This window comes from Anabrus simplex, chromosome 2 (assembly GCF_040414725.1).
Source record: "Anabrus simplex isolate iqAnaSimp1 chromosome 2, ASM4041472v1, whole genome shotgun sequence".
NCBI classification, from domain to species: Eukaryota; Metazoa; Arthropoda; class Insecta; order Orthoptera; family Tettigoniidae; genus Anabrus; species Anabrus simplex.
Window position 1 is genome coordinate 973,486,485 of NC_090266.1, and position 22,743 is coordinate 973,509,227.

The 22,743-nt window shown below is 38.6% G+C and overlaps 1 protein-coding gene across 2 annotated transcripts in view; it reads left to right on the plus strand.

Moving 5' to 3' along the window:
• The first annotated feature begins 14,629 nt into the window (after positions 1–14,629).
• Positions 14,630–22,743, plus strand: part of Xbp1 (X box binding protein 1) — a 38,615-nt gene continuing 30,501 nt past the window's right edge. The window contains exon 1 of one of the 2 annotated variants that reach the window (XM_067141770.2): positions 14,630–15,342. In XM_067141770.2, coding sequence (XP_066997871.2) covers positions 15,041–15,342 — 302 coding nt within the window. In that variant the 5' untranslated portion in view covers positions 14,630–15,040. Of the gene's footprint in view, positions 15,343–15,574; positions 15,788–22,743 lie in introns of those variants that run through there. The other variant, XM_067141772.2, reaches the window with a different exon arrangement.

The following is a 22,743-nucleotide window of genomic DNA, read 5'->3' on the forward strand; positions in this document are numbered from 1 at the left end:
TTCTGAGTTATCACACACTTTAATGAGGATAAGAATCTAAACACAAGTCCCGATGCAGCACTTGGAAAGTATTGAATATTTTTACAAATAAACGTAACCTATGTTTCAAAATTCTTCACAGAACGTAAATTCGAGGGGCACTTGAAAAAAGTCATATCGCTCACACGAAAGTTTATGTTGGTAGGACACAAGTTCAACCTACACGTTCGGAAAATTTCTATGTTCACGAAAATACAGGTTCGAATAAGTTCGAAACATAATTTCCAACGTGGTACACAACACTCATGAAAATTCTAAGTTCTTTCAATCATCGTCGGATAACCAAGTCCCAACGCGGCACTTCCAGAAAATGACAAAGTCCCTACGTGGCACTTTAAGAAAATAACAAAGTCCAATGTGACACTCGAAGAATATGACAAAGTTCCTATGTAAGTTTAAGAAAATAACAAAGCCCAATGTGACACTCGAAGAATATGACAAAGTTTCTATGTCACTTTAAGAAAATAACAAAGTCCAATGTGACACTCCAAGAATATGACAAAGTTCCTATGTCACTTTAAGAAAATAACAAAGTCCAATGTGACACTCGAAGAATATGACAAAGTTCCTATGTCACTTTAAGAAAATAACAAAGTCCAATGTGACACTCGAAGAATATGACAAAGTTCCTACGTCACTTTAAGAAAATAACAAAGTCCAATGTGACACTCGAAGAATATGACAAAGTCCCAATACGACACCTTGAGAAAATAACGAAGTTCCAACACTTGGATTTCGAAGACTTTTCAACCATAAGTTCGGCACACGCAATGCTCTTCCCGTCACCCGTGTCGCAGAGACGGTGGAGCGACAGATACTGAATTCGTAGGTCGGGTGGTCCTCCTTTTATATCCGTTCGCATGGAAGTGTCTAGAACCCGGGTATTATCTACCCTCATATCTCCTAAAGTATTCGGTGGATTTCCCTGAAATCTAGACAGATTGCGTCCATAGTAATGGTTTTTATGATGGCAGTGTCGAAATAGCAATGGTTTAGCGCAAAATAGACTTTTGCGGGTAAGCTAGGACATTACCATATATGGTCACGTATAGCGTGCTCAAGGAGGTCACGTCACTCGCTGCGTACGTCACGGAGTTCGTCGGGTTGCATACGTTCCACCTCGCGTGAAGTTCAATAAATATACTTCGGACTTCTTTCGTAGCGGCGTTCCCGGTACAATATACTAAATACAAAAAGTGATTGTGTAACTAAATGTCTGTGTATGATTCATAAACAACCATACAACTTGAAAAATCAAAAGAAATTAGCATACTATCTTGATATACAATACAAAAGGGTGACCTACTCTGAATCGAACCTTACAATAGGTTTCCTATCTCGAATTGGATAGTGTCTAGTTGCGACAGGTGACGTAACAGTTAGCTGTGGGGGTTTCAGAGATCGTCTGCTAGCTGCAACTGGACTATGACATGGTGGTGATGCAGGTGGTGAAGGGGGCGGGGAGGGAGAAGTGGGAGAACTCTGTTGGCACTATGAGGTTGGTGTCATCAGAGGAGTGGTCAGTGAGGGAGAGTCAACTAACTGTGACGTCCCTCGCTCTAAAGGATTAGCCCTACAGTGGTCAGTGCTGAAAACAATTGGCCCTGACTGTAACCCTATTAGCTGGTCTATATGTCTTTTCCAAGTCAACCCAGAATCGAGTTGAATTAAGTACGTAACTGCGCCTAGTCTATGCATAACCCTACCTTCTACCCACTCATCTCTTCCTCTGTAGTCTTTAGCTAATACCGGTTGTCCTGTAGTTAATTGTGTAGTGTAACTACCTCCTGCATTAGTTATTTGTTCATCCTGTTTATTTACTACAGCTTTCTGCAAATTAGGTCTGATCAAATCCAACTTAGTTCGCAAAGGACGATTGAATATTAGCTTAGCAGGCGTTTCATTAGTAGTACTATGTACAGCGTTACGATAAGCTATTAAAAATCTACTCAAAGCTAAATTTACATCTTCATTTTCAAAAATTGCACATTTTTAACGTTTTTAAACAGTTTTAACTGCATTGTCGGCCTTCCCGTTAGAATGAGGATGGTATGGTGCTATCAACGTTTGCCTTATCCCATTTTGTTTCAAAAATCGAGAAAATTCTTCAGAGGAAAAGGGAGGGCCATTATCACTAACAATGAATTCGGGAAGACCAAATCTACAAAACATAGGACGCAATTTCTCAATGACTTTCTTAGCTGAAGTTGAGTTAACTGTTTCAGCTTCCAACCATTTGCTATGAGCGTCCATTACAATTAAATACAGTTTTCCTTTAAAAGGCCCTAAAAATCTACGTGAATTCTTTACCATACATTGGGTAGAAATTCCCATACATGAAGTGTACTTCTATTAGGACTTTCTCGCTGAGCAAGACACGCTAAATAGCTGCTGGCTACTGCCTCGATGTCCTTATCAATTGAAGGCCACCATAAGAACGATCTAGCTAATGATTTCATTTTAACTAGTCCAAGGTGTCTACTGTGTAATTCATTTAACAAGGACTTTCTCAAGGACCTTGGAATTACGACTCAGTAGCCTCACTTCAAAATTCCTTGCTCTACAGTCAGCTCAGCTTGCCTTTCAACAAAGTTGCTTAAAATTGGATATGGCGTAGTAGGCCATCCGTACAACACATAACTTAGGATTTTGTTTAACTCCTGGTCTTTTTGGGTCTCAATACGTATATCGTTAAAGTTTATGGGATCATCAGATTCCATTATGCATTGTAAGTAACTACCTACGTACTCTAAACTAACATCAATGTCCTCAAAATGATTGGCTGATAAAGGCAGCCTAGATAAGCCATCTGCGTTGCCATGGCAGTGAGATTTAACATACTGAATGTCATAGTCATAACCTGACAGAAACAACGCGTAGCGTTGCATTCTACCTGCTGCAAATGCTGGTAAACCTTTTTTTGTACCAAAAATGGTTACAAGCGGCTTGTGATGTGTACACAGTGTAAAATGTCTTCCCCATAGATACTGATTGAACTTCTTTGCACCATGCACAATGCTCAAGGCTTCTTTAGCAATTTGAGAGTAGTTTTTTCAGCTGAGATTAAGACTCTATATGCGAAAGACATTGGTCTCTCAGTACCATCATTTTTATTATACTTAAAACACTCGCAATGCTGTGAGGTGACGCGTCACATGACATCTTGATTGGTAAGTCAGTGTTGTAATGTGCTAGTACCTTAGCCGAGACTGATTTTTCTTTGATTAAATCAAAAGATATTTGACAAGCTAAATTCCAGTGAAAATCTGCATCTTTTCTAAAAAGCTGGTACAAGGGTGTAAGAACAGTGACTACATTGGGGTAAATTTAGCATAGTAGTTCACAAGACCGAGAAATCCTTTAAGTTGTGTAACATCTTGAGGAACCAGAGCCTCAGCAACTGCTTTGACCTTATCATTGCTGTAGCTAAACCATCTTTACTTAAGACATAGCCTAAATATTCTAGACTGTCACAGAAAAACTTGCACTTATCTTTACCAACAGTCAATCCATTACTACTTAGGCGTTTACAAACTTCTCGTAATCTTGACAAATGTTCTGCTGTATTTGCTCCAGTCACAATATCATCATCAAGGAATGAGGCCACACCTGGTATACCTTGTAGTATTTGTTCAATTACTCTTTGAAAAATACCAGGTGCTGATGATATTCCGTAACAAAAACGGTTGTAAACAAATAACCCTTTATGTGTACTTATAGTACATAGTTTTTTTACTTTCTTCCTCTAACCTCAACTGCATGTAAGCTGATGATAAATCTATTTTAGAAAACTGAATTCTCTTTTGTATGACAACAATGATGTCTTCAATTCTAGGTATTGGGAGTCTATCTACTTCTAGAAAGGGGTTAAAAGTGACCTTAAAATCACTGCAAATACGGATTTTACAATTCTTTTTAATACTGGAACAATCGGAGTGCCCCATTCACTTCAGGATACTGGGAAAATAATTTCCTCATCCACTAAACTTTTCAACACTCATTCAACCTTTTCTCATAAAGAATCTGGTATTGACCTAGGTTTATGGTACTTAGGTACTGCATTTGGCTTAAGTTTTAGTTTTATTGGTTCTCCTTTAAAAAACCTAATTTACTAGTGAATACCTCTGGTCATTAAATAAGTCTTGCGCTAATTTAGACTCTGCATTGATTTTTACATTCGTTAAGTTTACGTTGTTTACACTGCTGGGAATGCTTATAACAATTTGGAGCTTTTTTATCCAATCACGCCCCATGAGAGGATTAGATCCATTATTAATAACATACAAATGTAACCTCTTTTCCAGGGACTGGTTTTTAACATTTACTTCTAACTTCCCCACAGGCTTGTTTTTCTCGTTGGTGTAGGAATTTAAAACTAAGTCGGTGGGAGTCAATGTTACATGACTTACGTTAGCCTTATACAAATTTTCAGAAACAACAGACATACAAGCACCGGAATCTACTTCAAAATTAATTGGCTTTCCTTCAACAATTAAATTTACTCTAATGGGCTCAATTTTTGTTATTTTACCTAACTTAGGCTGACTGATTTGCTTATTTTCATCACACTGAAAAATGTTAGAAATATCATAAACTTCATCACACAATTTTTCTTGACTAACATTGGGTTCATGTAAGTCTACATAGTGCTGGTTGAGTCTAAGTCTGTTCCCTGCTGATTCTTAATTCCCTTAGAAAATGAAGGATAGTTTGTAATCATGTTTGGTTTTACATGAAACTGAGACTTGCTCTTATTTTTTGACTTGCAAACCCTCTCAAAATGACCCTTCTTCCGACTACAATTGCGAATATATTCACGAGAACGGCACTTAGCAGTAGAATGCTCACCTTTATGACCACAACAAAAATACTGAGGCACTTTCACAACACGTGATAACACATTAGGTACGTTGCTGCATGGAGAATGACGTGCTGTAAACTTCTGGAGTCTTGGTGTGGTGTGGTAAGCCAAAGAATCTGCATCCTTGTCAGTTGCTTCCAACGATATCGCTAGCAGTTCAGCCTTCTGGAATGTGAGGGTCTTCTCCGACAGCAGTCGTTTCTTGATGGATCCATCACGGATGCCACTGACTAATCTGTCCCGTAAATAATAAGGAAGTTTGTCTTCGAATTCGCAATATTTCGATAACAGCTTTAGTTGAACAATATAATCTGACACAGTGTCATGTTCCAATTGATCTCGCCTGCTGAATTTATATCCTTCAACTATAAATGAAGGTTTAGGATGGAGATGGTCTTGGACAATTTTAAATATGGTATCAAAGGGTTTGTCAGAAGGTTTTTCAGGGGTGATTAAATCCTTCAGAAAATTGTAGGCTTTAACACCGATCACTGTTAGGAATGTACTAACCTTTTTAGCATTCGGAATGTCATTGCACTGTACGTAAAGTTGAAAGCGTTCCACGTAGGTTGACCAAGTTTCTTCCGAACTGTCAAATGGTCCAATATTACCAATTAAAGACATCGCGTATTATAATTGAGTTAAAGTTGCAAAGGCGGTGAAAAACTGTTGTCTAAGGGCATGGAGCGAAAGACACACCTGATAGTACGTTGCTTCAGAAAGAGGCCCGATACAACGGACTGTACTATGTTGCGTCATTCACTGTGAAAACACACGAGAAAAGTTTTGTTGCCATGATGAAGTACTGGCATTCGTTGGAATGTGATGACTTTTACCTCGTCGCCATTTTTAGGTATGAAACACCTTGAGGTAGATAACCAGTAATAATACAAGTTATTTTTGAAGTACCAAATCAGCTAAGGAGTCGGAATGAATCAGGTGCAGGCTACATGACGACTGACTCGAGGTCAGGGGAAAGCTTAGGCTGTGGATAGTCGAGATAGGAGTAGCCAATGAGAGAGCTTTATTTGAACGGTCACATGACCCAATGACGTACACATCGTCCAACGTAGTGACAGTCTAATACAACTGATTTTTAACCACATGATTTACAATCGTAAGTTCTACAAATAAATCTGAAAATTGTAAGAAAATATATTACAATGTGTTACTCCATTTCACACACTTGCCTAAAAACCTTAATCGTCTACTTGAATTTCTAATTCCTGTTGTAATCCACACCATTCCTACAATCCTTTATAATTACCATTTTGACTGGTATTGCCTCTTGATAATAATAGTTGAACAAACCCAAAATCTCACTGAAGGCCTCAAGGCCTCATTAGTTGAGTTATTTCTATATACACTCTTCCAAGTTTCCTTGGCTAATAAATGGTTAAAATATTAAATACTTTCCTTTTACACATTCTAGTTTCCCTGTAAATTACATTGTTGTTTTTTGAATTACGGTTCGTTATTACTCTAACATTTAGATACACAATTTAAGTAAAATGATCTGAAAACCTGAAACATAACATTCTATTTCATAATTCCACATTTCCTCATTCAATACAACTTGATCTACTGCTGACTTTGTATCCCCAGATATTCTAGTTGGTTGATTTATAACTGCCTTTAGACCATACAAGGAAAGCAACATTTCCAGCCTAGATGTTTTGAACCGTCCGTGTAGAAAGTAATATACTGATCGTGATTGTTTAAAAATAGATTGCTTATACTTTTCGTAACAAGACTATTTTTTCTTAGTCTATAAGCTGCTGTCTTCGAAGATAGTGTGAAGGGTTCAGATTTAAACATCCAGTTCGGAAAGGTATTGTGTATTTCGGGTGGTTTAAGGTTTGTACCGTACTAGTTCGAAAATATCCAAATTGGTTAGATGCCCATAATAGAGCAGGTTGATGTTCTTCATTAACATTCCTTTTTTATAATATTCTTTTTAAATCTGTAATTTCGGGAGAATGGGATGGCGATATTTATTTAGTTTGTTTGGGATATATTTGGTTGCAAGTAGTCGTCATCTAAACTTTAATGACGGTTCCGACGCTTAAGCTAAGAATGAATTCGTTGGGGATGTGGACATATCACCCATTAAGAATCGGATTAGTTTAAACTGAAAGGTATCAAGTTTTCGCTTGTGGGAAGAGGAAGCTACGTCTATATAATGGCAACCATATTCTAATACTGATCGGATTATATTTCTATATACCGTAAGAAGTATATATGGATCAGATACCTATGTGCGTGTTGTGACAGATTTTAAAACATTATATTTATTTCCTAATATGGAGATAATATAATCTATACGTTCTTTACATAGTAATTTATTATCAATTTTAATTCCCCGATATTTGGTCGAATTGTTTATACCAATCTCATGATGGCCTGATTTTATTGGCGTATGATCATAATTAAGTTTCCTCGTTAAGATCATTGCGGTAGATATTTTATATTCTACTTCTGAACTATGATTTATAAGCCATCTATGGAGAATCGTTAATGTATTTTATATAGTAGTGCGTGATTTTACTACCGATTCCTTAATGGAATAGATAACGATGTCGTCGGCGTATTGTATCATTCTAGTTGTTGAGTGATCACCTGCTCTAAGTGGAATGTATATAAATGATACAAAATCGGGCTCAAAGTATCGCCTTGTGGAAGACCTTTGGATGTGTACTAGAATCTAGATTTCGGCCATTGTTCTTTGCGAAAATGCGACGTTTTTTAATAGCTGTCTTACGATATTAATAAACCGGATAGAAAATAGCCACTTATGTAATTTGGTGAGGAGTACACCGATGTCCATATTATCATATGCCCCTTTGATATCAAGAAACAGAGCGGTCAAACAGTCGCCTCGACTCCTAGCAAGTAAGAAGTCGATAAGGAATATGTTGGGGGCGTCCGCCCTACTTCTATCTCTCAGAAAATCAAATTGATAAGGTTGGGAGTACATTATAATATTCTGAACCCCATATTAGACGTTGTAAGGGAATTCGTTAGAATGTTTTTCGAAGACATGATCCCAAAAACGATTCCTCTATACCCCTTTTGCATCTTGAGGATGTTTCCCTTCTTTAATACTGGTATGATTTGCAAATCGATAGGTAGGACTTGTATTGCAGTCGTGTGTGTCGTTTAAATTTATTTAGTGACGTATTTTTTAGCGTGGGTTGGTAGATTCTTTAACATTTTATAAGTTATACAATCTCTACCCGGACTAGTATCTCTTTGATGGTCGAGTGCCATGTCAAGTTCATTTAGTGAGATGTTTTGAAAGAGATTAGGGAATTTCTCGGAAGAGTGTACGAAATTATATTCATAGGAAGGTTCCACGTAATCTGGTGGCAGTTGTTGATAAAGTTGAGAAATTGCGATGTGGTCTGATTAATGACAAGGTTTGTATGAGCATGTCTTAGATTTATTACGGCCGCCCATATATCTTGAATAGGAGTTAGTTTATTGAGAGACATTCAAAAACCTTCCACGCATTTCGTCTCTTTTTCATTAAAAATGTACTGTACAGAAGCGACAATTTTTATACCAAATATAGTTATCGTATTTTCCATGGTTTCGATATGCTTTTAAAGCGGCTTGTCTTCGTTGGACTAAGGAAGCTCATTCGGAATCTCACCATCTAATCGAATTATTCTGCTTTTAATGTACCGGTACGTTCTTGCTTTCGCTGGGATGATAGGTATCTAAATATTAATGAATAAAATGTAATAGAAGATTATAGTCAAGAGAAATTTTATTTTGAATTGTATAGCGTACTTTTGCGAATAAGTAGTGATCACAAGAACGGAGGTTACGTATATAGTAAAATGGGAGACATTCCTATAAACTTTTGTGCCTAAACGTTTTATTCTTGGGAACTGGTCACTTAGGTGTTTATCATGTACTACACTCCAATTTTGTTTTATGTGTTGAATCAACTGTGCAAATCGTTAGGACTACTGCAGTTTTATTACTGCTTGGAGCTGTTAGCCGGTTAGGAGTGCCATCGTTCAAGATAACCAGGTCGTTTTTATTGTAATTTTTTCTATGTTCCTCCCTTTTGGGCAACTGGATATGCTCCCCCAAGTACGGTTGTTGGCATTAAAATGCCCATATATTATCGTGTTTTTGGAAATCTGTGAAAGGAAGATATCCCATTGAGTAAAATTTCCTTTTACCCACGGTGGGCAGTATATAGAAACCACATACAAATCTTTAATTTGAATTGCGATGGCTTGAATTCCCGGTATAATATAATTTACGGGTATTTCCTAAAAATATATATCTTGTTTGATTAAAGTGCAAGTTCTGCAGGATATGTTTTCGTAATGCCGTATCGAAGAAGGACCTTTCATATGAAAATGAAAGTGTTAACAGAGTCACTAATTCACGTTTCTTGTTCAGAATACTCTGACATTTCCATTGCAATAACCGCTTGTTTTATTTTGAAATGTTGGAATTTCCCAATAAAAGATGAACCTAGTCATGTAAGGACTTTAAGAGGTGCTTCCATTGAAAGCTTTGACCCATTTGATCCATTAGTAACTCAAATTTCTTAGAAATTAGAGCAACCGACGCGAAATCGGGAGGTTGTGGGTTCGGATCCCACTGGTGTCTGGTTGGCCATTTTTGTTCTGTACTTAACATCTCTTCATCACGTACTAAATGTACGTAACACGACCTAATAGGTTGAAAGTCGCATTCGATTTCTACTATATGTTATCGCTTCTACAGAGAAGGTGGGAACAGAAGTATGAGCACCCTGATCTGCAGTTTGTCCCTGTTGACTGGGCCTCGGTGGGGTAGATGCAGCCTCACTGACATTAGCATTTTCGATTCCCAGCCGGGTCGGGGATTTTAATCACTTCTGATTAATTTTTCTGGCTCGGGGTCTGGGTGTTCGTGTATGTCCCAACACTCTCCTATTCATATCCATACAACACACCATACTACCAACCACTAAAGAAACACGCAATAGTGATTACATCCTTCCATATAGGGTTGGCGTCAGGAAGGGCATCTGGCCATAAAAGAGAGCAAATCCACATGTTCGACGCAATTCGCACCCGCGACCCCACAGATTTGGGAAAATGCGGTAGACAAGGAAATAAGAAGAAGTTTTACTACTGGAGTTCCCGAATGTTTTTAGCTACCTGCGGATTACTAAAAATTTTTTAATATGTTGTCTTGCCATAACCTGGTTTGATGGATGGGCGGGGGGATTACTGACCACTATAGTAAATTTCTGCTTTCGAGGAAAAGTTTCATCCGATAGTTGAGAGTTTTTATTTGGTAGCGGGGGCAAATGTTGAGGCATCATGAATGGATTAGATAGGGAATCTAATGGAGCAAAATAATTCTTGATTCCTAAGCATGGTTTGTTTTCGATACGCATAATCTTTTTAATTCCTTTTGTTTTTTTGAATTTCGCATCGCGGGTGGTTACCTGCACAATTTGTGCATTTAAAGAGTTGTTGATCACAGTCTTCAGAATTGCGATTGAGGACATATTTACCACATCTAGGTTCCTTTGATCGAGAGTTTGAAGCAGTAATGCCATACCGGTGACAACGTTTGCATATTAATGGTGAAAAAATAAATGCCTGAACTTCTAAAATCACATTAAAAAGGGTTACAATTTTGGGGAGATGTTATCTTTCAAGGACGACCTTCACAGTACCCGGAGGGATATATTCAGTTTTTCCATCTTTCGGTGATCGTCTATTGAGACGTTGGACTTTAAGAACTGGGTATGGAGATTGTAGTTAGGTTAATATTTCTGACCGGGCGAGTTAGCCGTGCGGTTAGGAGCGCGCAACTGTGAGCTCGCATTCGGGAGATAGTGGGTTCGAACCCCACTTTCAGCGGCCTTGTAGGTGGGTTTCCGTGGTTTCCCATTTTCACAACAGGCAAATGCTGGGGCTGTACCTTAATTAAGGCCACGGCCGCTTCCTTCCCATTCGTAGGCCTTCCCTCTCCCATCGTCGCTATAAGCCACATGTCTGTGTCGGTGCGACGTAAAGCAACTAGCAAACAAAAAAAGATTTCTGATTCCGACAGAGTCCCATCTACCCCCCGTACTACCGCTACTCTATGAATATTCGAGGACGGGATGAAAACTTTCAAGTGTTTTTCCAAAGGATATGATCATGAAGAAAAGCGTTTGAAGCCTTACTAGACTGAAACCGCAGTGGTTCATATAGGTTACGAAATTTGTTTAGAAGGGTTATAGGGAGGTACATTCAGGGAAACAGGGTGGCCTAGGGAGCGGTGTTAAGGGAACGTGGAACTGGAAATCAAGTAGGGATGACATAAAACTGTTGGTGCTCAACTGTAGAAGTATTGTAAAGAAAGGAATAGAATTAAGTAACATAATATTTATAAACTTAGCAGATATTGTAATAGGAGTTGAATCGTGGCTGAGAAATTATATACTGGATGCAGAAATTTTCTCACGGAACTGGAGTGTGTATCGTAGAGATAGGATAGGAATGGTAGGAAGGGGGTGTTCATTCTGGTGAATGAAGAATTTGTAAGCTACGAAAAAGTTAAAGATGACAAACACGAAATTCTAGGGGTAAGGCTCATCTCTAAAGCTAATAGGCAACTTGATATCTTTGGAATGTACAGACCAGGAAAGGGTAGCGCAGATGCTGATTCAGAATTATTTGATAGGATAATCAGCTATGTGGGAAATGATAAGGAAAGAAACGTGATTGTAGCGGGTGATCTCAATTTACCAAATGTCAATTGGAAAGGTAATGCGAACGACAGGAAGCATGACCAACAAATGGCAAATATGTTAATATGGGAAGGGCAGCTGATTCAGAAAGTGATGAAACCAACTAGAGAGAAGAATATTCTGGATGTGGTGCTGGTAAAACCAGATGATCTCTATAGAGAAACCAAAGTAATAGATGGTATTAGTGATCACGAAGCTGTTTTGTGGTAATTAAAAATAAATGTGAAAAAAAGGAAGATATTAAAATTAGGACTATTAGGCAGTACCAGATGGCTGATAAAACAGGCATGAGGGAGTTCTTAATAAGTAACTATGATCTGTGGAAAACGGTAAATAAAAATTTAAACCGACTCTGGGATGTGTTTAAGGCAACTGTTGAGGAATGTCAAAATAAGTTTGTACCTTTAAAGGTGGTAAGGAATGGTAAAGATCCACTATATTATAACAGGGAAGTAAAGAGACTAAGAAGGAGGTGCAGATTGGAAAGAAATTGAGTTAGAAATGGCTGTGGAAGTAAGAAGAAATTAAAGGAACTTGCTAGGAAATTGAATCTAGCAAAGAAGTTAGTTAAGGATAACATGATGGCAAGCATAATTGGCGGCCATACAATTTTAGCGAAAAATGGAAAAGTATGCATAGGAACTTTTAGGCAGAAAAAGTTTCCAAGGACATTCCAGGAATCATTAATGAACAAGGGGAGTGTGTATGCGAGGATCTTCAAAAGGCAGAAGTATTCAGTCAGCAGTATGTAAAGATTGTTGGTTACAAGGATAATGTCCAGATAGAGGAGGTGACTAATACTAAAGAAGTATTAAAATTTTCCTATGACAGGAATGACATTTCCGGTAAGCTACAAACGTTAAAAACTAGAAAAGCAGCTGGAATTGGTAAGGTTTCAGGGGATATGCTAAAGACAATGGGTTGGGATATAGTACCATATCTGAAATACTTGTTTCATTATTGTTTGCGTGAAGGAACTTTACCAAATGAATGGAGAGTTGCTATCGTAGTCCCTGTTTATAAAGGAAAGGGCGATAGATATAAAGCTGAAAATTACAGGCCAGTCATTTTGACATGCATTTTATGTAATCTTTGGGAAAGCATTCTTTCTGATTATGTAAGACATGTTTGCAAAATTAATAACTGGTTTGATAGAAGTCAGTTTGGGTTTAGGAGAGGTTATTCCACTGAAGCCCAACTTGTAGGATTCCAGCAAGATATAGCAGATATCCTTGATTCAGGAGGTCAGTTGGACTGTATCGCGATTTATCTGTCTAAGGCATTTGATAGGGTAGATCATGGGAGACTACTGGCAAAACTGAGTGCAATTGAACTTGACAAAAGAGTGATTGAATGGGTGGCTCTTTTTCTAGAAAATAGAACTCAGAGAATTAGAGTACCGGTAGGTGAAGCTTTATCTTTCCCTGTAATAATTAAGAAGGGAATTCCTCAAGGCAGTATTATTGGACCTTTATGTTTTCTTATATATGTCAATGAAATGTGTAAAGATGTGGAATCAGACATAAGGCTTTTCGCAGATGATGTTATTCTGTACAGAGTAATAAATAGGTTACAGGTTTGTGAGCAACTGCAAAATGACCTCGATAATGTTGTGAGATGGACAGCAGGCAATGGTATGATGATAAAAGGGGGATAAAAGTCAATTTGTAAGTTTCACAAATAGGAAAAATCCTCTCAGTTTTAATTACTGCGTTGATGGGGTGAAAGTTCCCTTTGGGGATCATTGTAAATACCTAGATATTAATATAAGGAGAGATCTTCATTGGGGTAATCACATAAATATGATTGTAAATAAAGTGTACAGAACTCTGCACATGGTTATGAGGGCATTTAGGGGTTGTAGTAAGGATGTAAAGAAGAGAGCGTATTTGTCTCTGTTGAGACCCCAACTAGAGTATGGTTCCAGTGTATGGGACCCTCAGCAGGATTACTTGATTCAGGAACTGGAAAAAAAATCCAAAGAAAAGCAGCTCGATTTGTTCTGGGCGATTTCCGACAAAAGAGTAGCGTTACAAAAATGTTGCAAAGTTTGGCCTGGGAAGACTTGGGAGAAAGGAGACGAGCTGCTCGACTAAGTGGTATGTTTCGAGCTGTCAGCGGAGGGATAGCGTGGGAGGACATCAGTAGACGAATAAGTTTGAGTGGTGTCTTTAGAAGTAGGAAGGATCACAATATGAAGATAAAGTTGGAATTCAAGAGGACAAATTATGGCAAATATTCGTTTATAGGAAGGTGAGTTAGGGATTGGAATAACTTACCAAGGGAGATGTTCAATAAATTTCCAATTTCTTTCCAATCGTTTAAGAAAAAGCTAGGAAAACAACATATAGGGAATCTGCCACGTGGGCGACTGCCCTAAATGCAGATCAGTAGTGACTAATTGACTGATTGAAAGATAATCTGAATCCTATTTCTACCCTTCCTATTCATTTCCTTTAATTCATCATTTTGTCTGTCATAGAACAACCTGCCCAGAGCCATAGGATGAAGATATCCTTATTATTTTTGTTAATTTTTTCTTATAGTCATTCGATTCTACGTATACGATGTAGAGACCAAGGTGAGTTATAGGGTAGCCTATCGTACCGGTATTTATGTTATGGAACTTGTTTACTTCGATCCGCGTTACGAACGAGACCTTGAGTAATCTCTCTTTGAGAATCAATATTATGATCGTCCATTAGGAAGTTCTCATTATTGGAATCATTTTCAGTATCGGGAGGTCTCCCTAAAGTAACTCCTCCACTATCCAAAGACATTATTGACCAAAAGTTGAATAGGCCTACACTATACGATAGCCGAAACAAATACAAAAGAAGAACTACGAAATATCACACACACACACACACACTCTCTCTCTCTCTACACAATACACAATACAAAAAACGAAACAACCAAATGCCGCTGCACCAGTGACCACCGAATCGACATCAAGGTTTAAGTGAATGTCGTCATTTCAATGTCATGAATACCGGAATTCCAGTTTGTTTTCCTTGTTTAAGGAAAAGTTATCGAACGTCTACAGAACGTTGAATCGAAAGTTAAACATAGATTGTTGGTATCGCAAGCTAGAATGCGAATTGCATCATACCGTATTGTGCATACTTTTATCTGGTAATTGGGAAAACATACGGCCTGAGTGTCACCAACTCACCACTGACCAATCAGATGATTCCACATCGCTCCACGTGAAGTATTTGGAGGCGAGGTGTCATGCGCTTGGAACATTCAAGAAGTAGTGATGTGAAGTAGTGCAGTGGTGTTAGTTATGGTATGAAATTGGTTGTTGCAGTTTATTCGTTGGCAATCGCTGGAAAATAAGTCTTAACAATTTGTTTTTATGATTTCTCATAACTGTCATGTTGGAAGCTATGGATACACATAAAACAATCATCATATCTGCGCCGGTACCGAAGTTTACAGCGAAAATCTGTTCGGTAAACGAGTCGTACGGGATGTCGGCGTATCCTGAGAAGTGTGTATTGAATACCAGTGGTCTCCAAAAAAACAATTCTCTATTGACGAAGTCTGCTCCTGTAACCTGCATAAGCACAATGGAGAAAATTCCTACGGCAGCGGTACTAAGCGGAGGCATTGTTGCTATTCCCAGTAGAAAAAGAAGATTGGACCATTTAAGCTTCGAGGAAAAGATGCAGAGGAAGTATGTTACTGAGCTTCATCTATTTATATTTTCAGCGACTTTCCTTCCTAAAGGGCCTATTTTTTTAAATTTTATGTTCTTTTCATCTTTTTACCATTAGGGAAAAGTTTTATAGTGTTTTTAAAAATCGTTGATGTCATGTAGGAATTTTTTCTGTTACGGTGATTTGTATTTTAACTCCTACTTGATTGCGAGTGTGTAACTCTCCCGTTTACATTTGTTATTTTTTAATGAACTGGGTCTTCCGGGGCAGTGAATGTTTGGTGTGAGAGCTTCGGAAGCAGATCAACAAGAACAACTTTTTCACATGCCTGTTCATCATTTATTGATAAGCCTGTCTTTAATTTACGTGGTGATCGTGGTTTTAAGAAGCTGAGCAAGCTTGCTGGGTGCTATATTTTTATCTCCTGCTATGTTTCGAGAATGACACTGGAATAGAGAATTGGTTGGTTAAAATTCATTAACCACGGTTGATTGTTACACTTTGGCAGTACCTTTTGGTTTAAACTCGTGCCAAAAATTGTTTAAACCGCATTAAAACTCTTAAAAGAGAACAGATATATGGCAGTCTTATCACAAATTACATTTTTCCTATTATTTAGTATCACTTGCTGGAATTTGCAAATTGTTGGAACAAATGGGAAGAATGTAGATATGTTTAAAAGGAAAAGTACTTTAAAAGATTTTCACTGTGTCGAAAACAATACTCAAAACATGTATAACACTATAATTTAACATACCTTTAAAAAGTACACCCACACAGTTAAAGAATAACATGGTTCATTCTACAAGAACATCCTCAGGTTTTATCACATCATGCACATGTGTATACAGTAGTTTACATTGTTTAAACTAGTGTTTGTTTTATTTACAGGCACGTTATATTATGTTTTTGACTAGTGTTTTCGACATTAATCAAGTCTACACTGAAAAGAATGGATTCCTTCTAACAAAAACGACAGTTTGAGGGAATACCTACCCCATTTTCAATCCTAGTAATTCTTGGTGAAATATCCAGGGACAGCTCTGTACGTTTATTCTGATGGAAGTGCATTTGCATAGTTGTAAGGCAACATTGGTAGATTGCAGTTGCTGTAAAAGCCTGGTAAGGGCTGCTAAGCAGATTGGTTAGGTCCAGTTAGTGACAAAATAACTGAACTGATTAAGCAAAATGGGGTCTGGGGGTGGAAGCCCCCAGATTAGGGATGCAAAGCAGCTGGTAGTCCTCTAGCATTCTGTAGGGTGATAGCAACACATTGTACGTTGGACAGTGGCACAAAAAAAAAAAAAATTTCATGCCGGTTAGTGACAAAGCCCTTGCTCAGGGTTGTTTAGGTCCAGCTAGTGACAAAATTGTAGGATATAAATTTCATGTTGATTGGTTTGTATTGAACTTTGATTACATTGATATTTAAATAAATTATTAACAATTCCACCTTTTCAATACATTTTATGCAATGTGAGTTACATTATTAGTTACTTTTAAAAGCAGTACTAGTTTTGACCTAGGTCAATAACTCTGATTATACAAAGCATCAAACAGTCCAAAACACAATGTACAAATACAATAATGTTAGATAAAACATGTGAGAATTAAAAGTTAAGCAGAATTTGGTTGCTATAGTGTAACCGTGCAAAGTTAAAACTGAAAATGAGAAATGGTCACAATGATATTGACATGGTAAAAACTTTTTAGCTGAGCACGTAATATATTAAACATTAAAATAAGGCTCAAAGTAGCCGTTGAGCGATGAAATGTTCTTGGAGAAGGATCTTGTTAGAAAACCATTGGTGGATTGGTTAGGTCCGGTTAGTGGCAGAACCATCGGACTGTGTGATCAAGTAAAGGGGTCTTGCAGTGCAGGATGAGGCCGCAAAGTGGCTGTTAGGCCTCTAGCATTCCATAGGGCAATAGCAGCACATTCTGTGGTGAAAAGCTGAATTAATTTATCATGCCAGCTAGTGACAAAGCCACATTGGTCTGGATTGGTTAGGTCCAACTAGTGGCAAAACCATTGGTCTGTATTGGTTACCAAATTTTTCAAGGCTGCAAGTGTTATGCCCCTCGCTACATTAAGATAAGTTCAATAGAAAAATATTTTTGTTCTGTATTGTACATTGTTTCGTTCCAGGTTGCATTTAGTTGTGTTTTTATTGTGCGCAGTTTGGTAACTGAATGCATTGGACTTGATTGCTGGGAATTATGATGTATCCAAGTGTATCTCAGCCATTGGAAATGCTATTGCATGCTTGAGCAATGGAGAGTGGCATGTGCTAAATTATATTAGGTTATAAGTTGCAGTGAACACATCTCTCCTCCGCATAAGATTTGTACCTTTTCAAATGCATTATAATGCTATAGAACACAGGCCACGGTTACTGAATTTCTAGCCCAACCTTGCTTTACAGGAGATCAATACTTTAGCCCTGGAGGCAAGACTTTCACACGCGCGGAACAACTGTTGTTTGTTTACACGTTCGCGACCTTCTCTGGAAGGATGTTGTCAAGCGGTGCTTAATGCTGCCAACCTCTCTTCTTACTTACTAACTAACTAACTAACTAACTAACTAACTAATGAGTTAGGTGGAGGTGATTATTGTTACACCATTGATCTGGACTGGTTCTTGCTGTGCGGACGGTTAAGATAGGATCTGGACAAGACCATTGGTCTGAACTTGTTCTTGCTGTGCGTACGGTTAGGATAGGATGTGGACAAGACCTGTGATAAAGGGACAAGCAAAGGGGCACTTTTATTGTGCTGGGGTTGGTGACTGATTATGATTATCGTAATTGACGGGAATGAGATCGCTTGCCACTTTACGTTGGCCAATAGGAATGCAAGTAGCTACTTCACCAATGAAAATGGCATGTAATACTCTTCATTATATTATAAAAGTAAATGTAGTTCTTGGGGTGGAATGGTGAGTTCCTGGACATCGCTACGAACACCTCTCCTCTGAGATGCATTCCAAGTAAGATCTCGTTGATTTCCACTTATAACGTTAGAAAAATCCTGTCTCCAGGGCTAAATTTTTACCAAGGTAAGATGTATAGAACAAAGAGGCGACGGAACTGGATGGAGATGGAGGATTGTGGCGACGGTTAGTAAATTCAGAGGTTTGCAGGCTGAGTGTTGAAGGGCATAACAGTCCATAATGAAGATGCATTTATGTATGAAATTCTGTGAAAATGTGATGTAATATGATAAATTTTAGCATGTAAAAATAGTCTGATAAAATATTATCCTTGATTTGATATGGTGTTTTAAACTTTTAAATTTGTTTTCTCAAAGACTTTCATTTTTGAGTTGTCACTATTCTTGTGGAGGTGTGATGTGTGGATTATCAATGTCAAGAGGTACATCCTCTTTATTCGGTTGTGTACTGAACCAGGACTACAACTTTGTATACGTTGTTATAACGTCAGAACACAGAATTTGCACAAGAGCATGACTCTTCTCAAGCCAATAAATGGTCCGTTATTGGACATTATCAGTTTTCCAGCTAACTCATTCCTGGTTGCCTGGTTGCCAGCGTTTCACCCCCGTGTGCTAGGTTGGGCTCGTCAGTTGGTACCTAGCACACCTACCAAGACTCATGGCTAGTGCATACCGTGGAGGCCACTGCGTGGGCTACTTGAAGCCACCGGTAGTGCCGATGCATTATGAGAGACTTTGTCTCACTACCAAAAATTGATGCCTGCTTGGCCATCAGATGAAATATTGATTCCCATAGGGAATCTGAAATTTTTTTGGGACAAATATTTCAGATTCGCTATGCTATTCAAGATCTATATCATCTTCTTGAAGCCGGTAGGAAGCAGTTAGTTTGTGGAGGAGGTAGGCTGTGCTTCCCACCAATGATCTAAGCCTGTCTACAGAAATGATGCCCTTAACTCTTGGATAGACAGTGCTTTATTTCCTACCACAGGTTTTATTCTTCTGATGTCCGACTCGTTGGCTGAATGGTCAGCGTACTGGCCTTCGGTTCAGAAGGTCCCGTGTTCGATTACCGGCCGGGTCGGGGATTTTAACCTTCATTGGTTAATTCCCGTGGCCCTGGGACTGGGTGTGTGTGCTGTCCCCAACATCCCTGCAACTCACACACCACACATAACACTATCCTCCACCACAATAACACGCAGTTACCTATTCATGGCAGATGCAGCCCACCCTCATCGGAGGGTCTGCCTTACAAGGGCTGCACTCGGCTAGAAATAGCCACACGAAATTAAAAAAATTCTTCTGATGAGTAGCAGAATTGTTTAAGCACTCTGTACACTTTAGTTATTGGGTTGAATCCTGACACTGCATAGACTTGTCAGGAGATTTGCTAGCTTTTAAGAGAACTTTGTAATTGTTGTCATTGCAATACTAATATTGCACACTGCCCCTAACCTACCCTATCCTACGATGTGGTACCCTGTCAGATATACCAACTTCCATCACAAACAAGAGATTGCCTTTGTAGAGTGGCAGTGCGGTATCACTCTAGTAGTCTCCGTACTGCCTGCTTCCTCGCTGATCACCGCGGCAGTTGCTTCACTGCAACATGCTTTTTTGTAGTACTCCTTGTTTCTCATCTTGACCTTTTCATACCTTGGGTAGACCCGTACAATGCCACTAAGGAAAATAGACATAATTTCCCCTGGGGGTGTGTTGATTCCATTAAGCCCTAGGTGCCTTGCAAAGAACAGTCTTCTTTAATCTGGCTCAGAACAATTCCACCAATGCCCACGTGCTATATAGTAAATTCTGAATTACAACACTATTATCTATATACTAGCTGATGTACCCGTGTTTCGCTATGGAATTCTACATTGTATACAGAATTCTAGGCTAGGTAGTGCACATGTTGTGAGCAAGATTGTATTAAATTGCATAGGTCTTAACGTTACCCTAGAAACGCGACGGGGAAGTCACCAAACGTCTTTTCTCATATGAAGACTGTGTTAGGAAATTTCCATTGTAATGATAGGCCCGCTTGCCTACCATCAGTCACAACCAGGTTGGGGAGTTTTCATTATAATGGCAGACACTCTCCACCAGCCATTTTACATCCTCGGAAAGACTGTCTTAGTGGTTTTCCCAACTGAAATGAACATAGGTCATTGCAATGATGTCAGTTGGAATGGCGCGATTAAAAGCAATGCTTTCATATGAAATACTCCATCAAATGAAAGACCACACTCTTTTAACGAACAGTACTATGCTGGAATTCCAAAGCTGGAATGACCAAGCCTCAGACAGCTGTGATCCGTAAACACTCTTAGTCTTTTTTCGGCGGTGCGGGGGGGGATGCGAATAGTTGAGTCCCAGGGCAAAATCTATGCCCTTTTACTAATCTGTTTCCTAGGAGTACCCGATGAGTCGGAAAATCTCAATTCACTGCGCTGGCAACGGAAAAATCTGACTTGAAGGCAATTTTTTCCTCACCGGGCGAGTTGGCCGTGCGCGTAGAGGCGCGCGGCTGTGAGCTTGCATCCGGGAGATAGTAGGTTCGAATCCCACTATCGGCAGCCCTGAAGATGGTTTTCCGTGGTTTCCCATCTTCACACCAGGCAAATGCTGGGGCTGTACCTTAATTAAGGCCACGGCCGCTTCCTTCCAACTCCTAGGCCTTTCCTATCCCATCGTCGCCATAAGACCTATCTGTGTCGGTGCGACGTAAAGCCCCTAGCAAAAAAAAAAAAAAAAAAAATTTTCTCCAAGCCAGAGGAGAAGCCCCCCTCTTCACTGCTGATTTGGAATTAAATGAATGTAGCAAATAAAAGAGGAAGAAACTTTTCTTAAGAAATGGCTCTTTTCAGGGTTGACTTTTGAGTTATTTAGTGAATTGTGGTGCTATAATTTGAAACAAGCTTGAATTGTAATTCTTGACCAGGTACTACTACTACTACTACTACTACTACCGAGTGAGCCTCTGCCGTAAGTGCGCATACAGCTCATTCAAAACAGCGTGTCAGAGTAAGGATCGAATAGCTGGAATACTACGATGAACCAGTGTGTTACGTACCTGCAGTATCAGAAAATGTATGAACCAGAGGAATGGCATGCTAAAGAAGAAAGTTTTCCAACTCCCCAGCTATTTCCCGCCACTGTTCAGTCAGGCTGTTATACTCGGTACGCAGTACTAATCCCATCTATCGGAGTTGAGTGGAACCATAAGAAACAAAGAACATCACAACAAACAATGGTCAATGTAAAGATATTGTTGATCAGTGTTATGTGCTTTGGATATTGTAGGCCTTCTGAAATACCACTCTTCTCATAGTCGGTACCGTAAAACAGAATGAAACATAAATGATCGGAAATTGTATTGTCTATAACTTTTGTTATGTAGTACTGTACTTTCCGATAGCACCAATAACATAGGTACCGGTATTTAAAAATTAAATTTTAGGCGCCTACCCCTAAACTACCATTTCATCTCGGGGAAAATAAAATTATTTACAACCTAGACGGTAGTTTCTTATTCCCCGATTCTATATAGCGGTTTTCATTAAATTCTGTTAAACCATTTTCTCGTGACTCGCCATTGATATGGACTTGGCAACAAAAATACAAATTCATTAATATCTGTGTTATCAGAGTCTGTACGGTAAAAATGTATAAGACATAAATGGTTGTAAATTTAATTCTATATAACTTTAGTTGTATAGTATTTATCGATAGGACCGCTAATAATATAAATATTCGATAATTAAATTGAATGCCTTCCCCTAAACTACCATTTCACTCAGCGTGAATAAAATGATTTATAGCCCAGATTGTAGCGGCTCATCCCCCGACTTTACATACCGATTTTCATTAAATTCTCTTCAGCCGTTTTCTCGTGATGCGTGTACATACAGACAGACAGACAGACATTACGGAAAAGTAAAAAGTACATTTTCTTGTTACTATGGACATGACCGATACAGAAATACCATTCTTTTCAAATTCTGAGCAATGTACAGGCAAAACTTATTTTTCTGAAAAGAATGGTATTTCTGTATCGGTCATGTCCTTAGTAACAAGGAAATGCAATTTTTACTTTTCCGTAATTTCTGTCTGTCTGTCCGTCTGTATGTATGTATGTATGTATGTATGTACACGCATCACGAGAAAACGGCTGAAGAGAATTTAATGAAAATCGGTATGTGAAGTCGGGGGATGAGCCACTACAACCTAGGCTATAAATAATTTTACTCATGCTGAGTGAAATGGTAGTTTAGGGGAAGGCCTAAAATTTAATTCTCAAATATTTATATTATTAGTAATCCTATCGATAAGTACTACATAACTAAAGTTATATAGAATTAAATTTATGATCATTTGTCATACATTGTTACTGTACCGGCTTCGATAATACAGATATTCGTGAATTCGTATTTTTGTTGCCAAGTCCCAATCAACGCCG